Raw genomic sequence first — 9,355 nt, forward strand, 5'->3', positions numbered from 1 at the left:
CCAACAACAACCACAACTGCTCCGACAACAAACACAGATACATCCACAACAACCACAGCCATCCCCTCAACACTCACTGCTGCTCCCACAACAACCACAGCAGCTCCAACGACAACTACAATTGGAGAGACAACAACCACAGATACTCCAACAACAACCAAAACTGGTCCCACATCAACCACACCTTCTCCAACAACAACCCCAGCTGCTCCAACAACAACCTCAGCTGCTCCCATAACAACCACAGAATCTCACACAACAACCACAGCTGCTCCCACAACAACCACAGCTGCTCTCAATAACCACAGCTGCTACCACAACAACCACAGCTGTTCCCACAACAACCACAGAATCTACCACAACAACCACAGTCACAAAAACCACAGCTGTTCCCACAACAACCACAGCTGCTCCCACAACAACCTCAGCTGCTCCCACAACAACCACAGCTGCTCCCACAACAACCACAGCTGCTCCAACAACACACCCAGATGTTCCAACGACAACCACATCTGCTCCAACAACAACCACAGTTTTTCCCACAACAACCATACAAGTTACAACGACAACTACAATTGGGGCTACAACAACCACAGATACTCCAACACAACCGCAATGCTCCCACATCAGCCACAGCTTCTCCAACAACCACGGCTAGTCCGACAACAACCCCAGATGTTCCATCCACAACCACAAATCTTCCAAAAACATCCACAGTTGCTCCCACAACAAACACAGATATATCCACAACAACAGCCATCCTCAACAGCTGCTCCCACAACAACAACAGTAGCTCCAACTACAACTACTATTGGGGCTACAACAACCACAGATACTACAACAACAACCACAGCTGTTCCCACAACAACCACAGAATCTCCCACAACAACCACAGTCGCTACTTCAAAAAACACAGCTGCTCCCACAACAACCACAGCTGTTCCCACAACAACCACGTCAGACAATAACCCCAGATGTTCCAACCACAACCACAACTCTTCCAACAACAACCACAGCTGCTCCCAAAACAAACACAGATACACAACAACCACACTCCTGCTGCTCCCACAACAACCACAGCACAACCACAACTACTTACAACAACAGAACTCCAAAAACAACCAACTGCTCCCCAACAACCACAGCGGTTCCCACACCACAGCTGCTCCAACAACAACCCCAGATGTTCCAACATCAACCACATCTGCTCCAACAACAACCACAGCTGCTCCCACAACAACCATAGCAAGCTCCAACGACAACTATAATTGGGGCTACAACAACCACTACTCCAACAACAACCACAGCTCCCACATCAACCACAGCTGCTCCCAAAAACCCCAATGTTCCAACAACAACAACATCTGCTCCAACAACAACCACAGAATCTCACACAACAACCAGCTGCTCCCACAAAACCACAGCTGCTCTCACAACCACAGCTGCTACCACAACAACCACACAACAACCACAGAATCTACCACAACAACCACAGTCACTGCTTCAAAACAGCCACAGCTGCTCCCACAACAACCTCAGCTGCTCCCACAACAACCACAGCTGCTCCCACAACAACCACACCAACAACACACCCAGATGTTCCAACGACAACCACATCTGCTCCAACAACAACCACAGTTTTTCCCACAACAACCATACAAGTTCCAACGACAACTACAATTGGGGCTACAACAACCACAGATACTCCAACAACAACCGCAAATGCTCCCACATCAGCCACAGCTTCTCCAACAACCACGGCTAGTCCGACAACAACCCCAGATGTTCCATCCACAACCACAAATCTTCCAACATCCACAGTTGCTCCCACAACAAACACAGATATATCCACAACAACCACAGCCATCCCCTCAACACTCACTGCTGCTCCCACAACAACAACAGTAGCTCCAACTACAACTACTATTGGGGCTACAACAACCACAGATACTACAACAACAACCACAGCTGTTCCCACAACAACCACAGAATCTCCCACAACAACCACAGTCGCTACTTCAAAAAACACAGCTGCTCCCACAACAACCACAGCTGTTCCCACAACAACCACGTCTACTCCGACAATAACCCCAGATGTTCCAACCACAACCACAACTCTTCCAACAACAACCACAGCTGCTCCCAAAACAAACACAGATACACCCACAACAACCACAGCCATCCCTCAACACTCACTGCTGCTCCCACAACAACCACAGCAGCTCCAACGACAACTACAATTGGGGCTACAACAACCACAGATACTCCAAAAACAACCAAAACTGCTCCCACAACAACCACAGCGGTTCCCACAACAACCACAGCTGCTCCAACAACAACCCCAGATGTTCCAACATCAACCACATCTGCTCCAACAACAACCACAGCTTCTCCCACAACAACCATACAAGCTCCAACGACAACTATAATTGGGGCTACAACAATCACAGATACTCCAACAACAACCACATCTGCTCCCACATCAACCACAGCTGCTCCAACAAAAACCCCAGATGTTCCAACAACAACAACATCTGCTCCAACAACAACCACAGCTTCTCCCACAACAACCATACAAACTCCAACGACAACTACAATTGGGGCTACAACAACCACAGATACTCCAAAAACAACCAAAACTGCTCCCACAACAACCACAGCGGTTCCCACAACAACCACAGCTGCTCCAACAACAACCCCAGATGTTCCAACATCAACCACATCTGCTCCAACAACAACCACAGCTTCTCCCACAACAGCCATACAAGCTCCAACGACAACTACAATTGGGGCTACAACAACCACAGATACTCCAACAACAACCACTACTGCTCCCACATCAACCACACCTTCTCCAACAACAACCACAGCTGCTCGCACAACAACCACATACTTTCCCACAACACCCACATCTGCTCCGACAACAACCACAGCAGCTTCCACGACAACTACAATTGGGGATACAGCAACTATAGATACTCCATCGACAACCACAACTGCTCCCACATCAACCATAGCTTCTCCAACAACAACCACAGCTGTTCCCACAACAACCACAGCTGTTCCCACAACAACCACAGTCGCTACTTCTAAAACCACAGCTACTCACACAACAACCACAGCTTCTCCAACAACAACCACAGCTGCTCCCACAACTACTAAAGTTGCTCTCACAACAACCCCAGCTGCTCCAACAACAACCTCAGCTATTCCCACAACAACCACAGAATCTCCCACAACAACCACGGTCGCTACTTCAAAAACCACAGCTGCTCTCACAACAACCACAGCTTCTCTCACCACAGCTGTTCCAACAACAACCACAACTGCTCCAACAACAACCACAGCTGTTCTTAAAACCACAGCTCTTCCCACAGCAACCACAGAATCCCCCACAACAACCACAGATGCTCCCACAACAACCACTGCTACTCCCACAACAACCACAGCTACTCTAACAACAACCACAGCTTTTCTGACCACAGTTACAACTGGTTCTTCAACCACTACCACAACACCGGCCCCTCCACCACCAGAGGTTAAGTTGGAGTTCAAATTAGAGCAAATCTTCACTGCAGAGTTGAATAATGCATCTTCACCAGAGTTCCAAGCATTAGTAACCAGTGTGGCTACAGAGGTAAATTCTGGTTTATTTTCCACTCTTTTAATACTGTTCATCTTCATTTGTACAGTTTCTTAAAGGGGCATTTCATCCCTAAAATAAGTTTTCATATTTGTCATTTTGTCAAACACATTCCCTCTAATTGTTCATGTCAATGTTTCAGTTCCCAAGACAAATTTCTAAATTTGCTTATATTACGCTTACAGCTGGACACAGTTTATCGAAACAAATATGGATCCAGTTTTAATCGCACAGAGGTTCTAGGTTTCAGGTACTTAGTTATTCTTTAGTTTTTCATTTAGATTTTGGGCCATTATTGGAATACATTTTAAGATAGACATTGTATTCATCAATTAATTTAAAGAGAAATCATTAAATTGTGGTAGTGTTCATATTTGTCATAGCATTTAAATATGAATTTGCTTTACTGATGGAATCATATTAATTGTTTTTCATTTTGTTGTATTCCAGTCAAGGTTCGGTTGTGGTAGATGCTAAGCTGATATTTAACAATGCCAGCTCAGTCCCTGAGTCCAGTGCAGTGGTTGCAACCTTGATAGAGAACATCTCAAGCAACAGCTCTTATATCTCTCTCCCACTGAACACAACTTCTATCGTGGCAACAAGTACGAAACCTTAATATTCTGAACTCTAAATGACTTAGTATTTCCAAGCACTCTCTCTACCTTAAATTAATTAGATTTATCTGGTCTCTATATTACTTAACTGTTTAACATTATAAGCATATTATAACAACTGAAACAAATTCCTATAAACGATTATTGATTGGACATCAAGTAATCTATTCTACCTTGTCATGTCACAATACAATTCTGATCGTTAACAGTGATCAGATGTTGTCAAAGCTGTGTGCGATGCTTAATTTTTTTTTCTTTCTTTAACATCAATACATCTTCTGCTATTCATACATAATGATATCTGATGATTTGTGTCTTCCAGGAGTTGACTCAGCTACAACTAATACTCCAGATCCTCCAATATCAACACCATATATGGTCATGAACGCAACTTCGGCCCCCTCAAACAGGTCAACCACAAACACGGTTGTCAATGCAACATCGGATCCTCTGAACCTGTCAACAACACACATAGTGCCCAGTGGAACATCAGCGCCCATAAATGTGTTAACATCAGCCCAAAGTGCTGTCAATGTCACATCAGGACCTGTAACACAAAGCAATACAACTTCAACACCATCAACTACAACCCCATCGTTGTCAACTACCCAAATAGTCAACACAACAGCTCCTTCAACTACCCCCATAGTCAACACAACAGCAACTCCATCTACCCCAGTAGTCAATGCAACAGCTCCTCCAACAACTCCAGCAGTAAATGCAACAGCTCATCCATCTACCCCAGTAGTCAGCACAACAGTTCCTCCAACTACTGCAGTAGTAAAAACATCTCCAGCTCGAACCACTCCTATAACCAATTTGACCGAAGTACTAACTACCCCATTACCAACTAAGCCGGTAGCAACTACCCCAGTACCAACTATCCAAGTGTCAACTACAACGGCATCCCGTGCAGCAGAGGCGCCACTGACCAGCCCACAACTGTCACTGCAGTTCAGTCTGACATCGACCTTCAATAGCTCTCTGAGCAACAGCAGGTCACCAGAGTTCCTGGCTTTGGCAAATCATGTGACTACACAGGTAACTTTCATTCAATTTAATACAGTGTCATTAGTTATTTGAAAGACGCATGACAAAATCATAATCATGATCATCTTCGTCATAATTCATCATATGGCATCTTGATACCAGCCTTACATTGTTGAATTGTTATTATAATATAACTTAAAATTCTGTATACATTTTTTTTCAGCTGGATAATTTGTTCAAGGCTCAATTTGGAGCCAGATTCCTTCGAACTGTTGTCAATAGTTTCAGGTGGGTACATAATTATCATCTGAATGTCTTTGAAACAGTGTGGATGATGGAGGAAAATAACATTTCAATGAGTATTGTTATTTAGTATGCCTTGGGAGTGGGTTGTTACTGAAGTAACGCTTGTAAAAGTTTTTAACATTTTTCTCATGTTATTCTCAGGTCAGGGTCAATTGTGGTGGAGTCTACAGTGATATTCAACAACATCAGCTCAGTGCCCAACGATAGCCTGGTAGCACAAACTTTACAAACTGCCATTACTTCCAACACGTCTGGCCTGACCTTACCTATCAATTCATCCTCCATTGTGGTCACACGTAAGACAATTCATCAACACATCTCTTTTCTTATTCTCACACACTAAAAAACACTAGATGGCTCGGAAAGATAGGGCTGCCTCGCTTCTAGTTCTTAGGAGACTTTGCAGTGTTTCGTTTTTTTCTGTATTTTTTCTCACATTGTTTGCCCAGAAACTATACGTGTTATTTATTACAGCTGGGAAGCACTATTAGAAATCAGAGCGACGGTAACTCACCAGCACTACCAGCATTATGACCAGCAATACCAGCAATATGACCTCTCCCGAGTATATTATTTGCTAATGTTCAGTCCCTGATTAACAACGTTGATGAGATTAGGGCAAGGTTTTCTTTCCAGAGAGACATCAGGGATTGCAACATACTCTGTTTCACGAAAACATGGCTTTCTCGGGATATACTGTCGGAGTTGGTCCAGCAATCTGCATTATCAGTTCATCGCACCGACAGTAATAAACATCTCGCCGGGAAGAAGGAGGGGATGTATGTTTGATGATTAACAACAAATGATGTAATTGTGATAACATACAGGAACATACAAGTCATTTTGTTCACCTGACCTAGAATACCTCACAATCAAATGTATATCCCTCCTCAAGCTGATACCACGATGGCCCTCAAGGAACTTCACTGGACTTTATGCAAACTGGAAACCATATATCCTGAAGCTGCATTTATTTTAGCTGGAGATTTGAACGAAGCAAATTTGAGAAAAATGCTGCCTAAATTCTATCAGCAATTTGAGTGTAGTACTCATGGTGCTAAAACACTTGACCACTGTTACTCCAACTTCCGGGTTGCATACCAGTCCCTCCTCCACTCTCCTTTCGGCAAATCTGACCACAACTCCATTTCTCTGCTCCCTTCCTATTGGCAGAAACTCAAATTGTTAGTACCCGTGCTGAGGACTATTCAACACTGGTCTGACCAATTGGAATCCATGCTTCAAGACTGTTTTGATCATGTGGACTTGGATATATTCTGGGTAGCTTCCGAGAATAATATGGACAAATTCACTGAAACGATAACTGAGTTTATCAGGAAGTGTATAGGAATTTTGCACCCACTGTGACTATTAAAACCTACCCTAACCAGAGACCGTGGATAGATGGCAGTATTCGCGCAAAACAGAAAACACGAACCACTGCATTAAACATGGAAGGTGACTGGGAATATGGAAGAATACAAACAGAGTAGTCATTCCCTCCGACATGGCAATCAAATAGGCAAAACGTCAGTATAGAGACAAAGTGGGTTCACAATTCAACGGCTCAATACGTATGTGGCAGGGTCTACAGCCAATCATGGACTACAAAAGGAAAACCAGAGGAAACAAAAGGAAAACCAGCCATGTTGCGGACACCGACATGGTGCTTATTGGTTACTAACACAATGCAATAAAGGGTCCCTAGTGGACTAAACCGATATGACGGCTTGGTAGACAATGGACAGGGGTGGGGACAGATAAAGAGTGGGAAAGACATAATGGGAACCACTACACACAGTTGATAAAAAGGCTCATTGAAATGATAATACTTTTCACATGAACAGCCGCTCATTTGAAAAGAATTGCAATATATATATATATTCATGCCTGTATGTCTTGTTGTCTCTTTGACGAAATCTTCGGTCTGTCTGCTGGAGAGTCGGTCGACAGAAATTCTCTGGCTGTGTCCACCAGAGATCAAGTCTTTCTATAGTTGTAACTCTGTTACAATGGATACGTCAGATGTACCAATGGTCGTTCTATAGGGAAATGTTCTCCAGAATGGATCTTTCAGAGTACAATTCGGTCGTTTGATTGTGAAATGTTCTCCTCTCGTCTTCGGTCGAGTTTCCTAGACTATTCCACATATACAGCTGCAGACTGTGAATGTGTGCATCTTTAGTTTTGTAGATTTCCTAAACATTCGCAACGTCCGGTTCAACAATGTCCGTCTGCTTGTTCTGTAGAGTAGTTGCCATTTCAACGTGGGGACTCCCGTCCCTGCGTTTTCTTGACTAATTGTACATTTCGTCACGAGTGGGTTTTATGCACTCGGGGGAAAAGGGGTGTTCCCTCCTTTTGTCGTAATGTAATGTCTGTGCTTGGGTGGGCGTGGCCACTGACTTGGTTAAGACTTCATATGAAAAACAATTCTCTAATTTAGAAGTCTAAAATCACATTACATCTTCCCACAAATGGTTTCAATTTTAATCATATCAGTTCCCCAAAATTTGGGTATGACCCTGACAACTGGGAAATATATACATTCAAAGATACAGTTATGTTGTTATTCTGTCCTTCATGAGATCCCAAAACACAACTGATCAGACACTTCATCTCATATGTTTATAAAGGTATTCTATAATATTATACTGTATCTTAGTCTATGCCACTCTGATATTTCTCACCCATATATTTATATATTCTTAAATCCATTCGTTACTTAGATTTGTGTGTTTTCGGAATATGTTGTGAAATTGTTAGATATTAATTGTTAGATATTGCTGCACTGTCGGAACCAGAAGCACAAGCATTTTGCTACACACGCAGTAACATCTGCTAAACACGTGTATGTGACCAATATTTTTTTATTAATTGCAAAATGTAAACATTGCGTTGAATGTTGCATTTCTGCAGGTGCTACTACAATGGCTAATGCAACCACCTCCGCTGCAACAACTGCTGCTCCAACTGCAGCGGTGACCACCACCACTCTGGCAGATGTCACCACCACCGCTGCTGTTCCGGCAGCAACCACCACCACCGCTGTTCCGGCAGCAACCACCACCACCGCTGTTCCGGCAGCAACCACCACCACCGCTGTTCCGGCAGTAGCCACCACCACTGCAGTCGCACTAACTAACCCTCCATCTCCTAGTGAAGGAACCCTGATTCTTCGGTTCAGTCTCGATGAGAAATTCACCTCGGATCTTGCCAACCCGTCTTCTTCAGCATTCAAGGCTCTGGCTGGCAAAGTGGTCTCAGAGGTAAGTATCCAAATGCCTTTTCATCAATACCACACCAAAGAGACTGGATATCAGTGGGCATCTTATTGTTATATAGAACCAAAGATTATTCAGTACAATGTTATCGTACTCTTGGACCTCCCCGTTGAGAACAATGTCCAGACTTTTTTACGGTCTTCTTAGTGGACATGAAGCCTTGTGCCTGCCTATGAACCCTTGTGCCTGCCTAACAGCTGTTATGGGCAACAGAGAGTACAATGTGCACAACATGGGGAATATTTACAGTTTTTGCATGTCAGTAATCAAGTCATTAAGATTTTAAACAACTTTTAAATGCAGAAATACAGCCAGTGTGATGAATTTTGCATCGTATGAAGCAAACACAGCATCTTATGATGCAAAATGGATCATACCTGCTGTGTTTCTGTATTTTAAATGTTAACTCTTGGAACTACCGCTCCCGGATCCGGGGAGAATTGTCATCAACTGACACTAATTAGCATAACGCAACGGACAAAAAATATTACTAGAAAATATTCATATTCATGAAA

General features: G+C 43.5%; 1 protein-coding gene across 1 annotated transcript; it reads left to right on the forward strand.

Moving 5' to 3' along the window:
* The first annotated feature begins 491 nt into the window (after window positions 1-491).
* Window positions 492-9,077, forward strand: LOC135537977 (mucin-5AC-like). The gene is made up of 9 exons (XM_064963987.1): window positions 492-956; window positions 1,081-1,598; window positions 1,783-3,637; window positions 3,829-3,893; window positions 4,094-4,248; window positions 4,583-5,301; window positions 5,474-5,538; window positions 5,698-5,852; window positions 8,476-9,077. Exons 1-9 carry the CDS (start codon window positions 492-494, stop codon window positions 8,985-8,987), a joined length of 4,509 nt encoding a protein of 1,502 aa, XP_064820059.1. The 3' UTR covers window positions 8,988-9,077.
* The last annotated feature ends 278 nt before the right edge of the window (window positions 9,078-9,355 follow it).

Source organism: Oncorhynchus masou, unplaced genomic scaffold, assembly GCF_036934945.1.
Source record: "Oncorhynchus masou masou isolate Uvic2021 unplaced genomic scaffold, UVic_Omas_1.1 unplaced_scaffold_8806, whole genome shotgun sequence".
Classification (NCBI taxonomy): domain Eukaryota; kingdom Metazoa; phylum Chordata; class Actinopteri; order Salmoniformes; family Salmonidae; genus Oncorhynchus; species Oncorhynchus masou.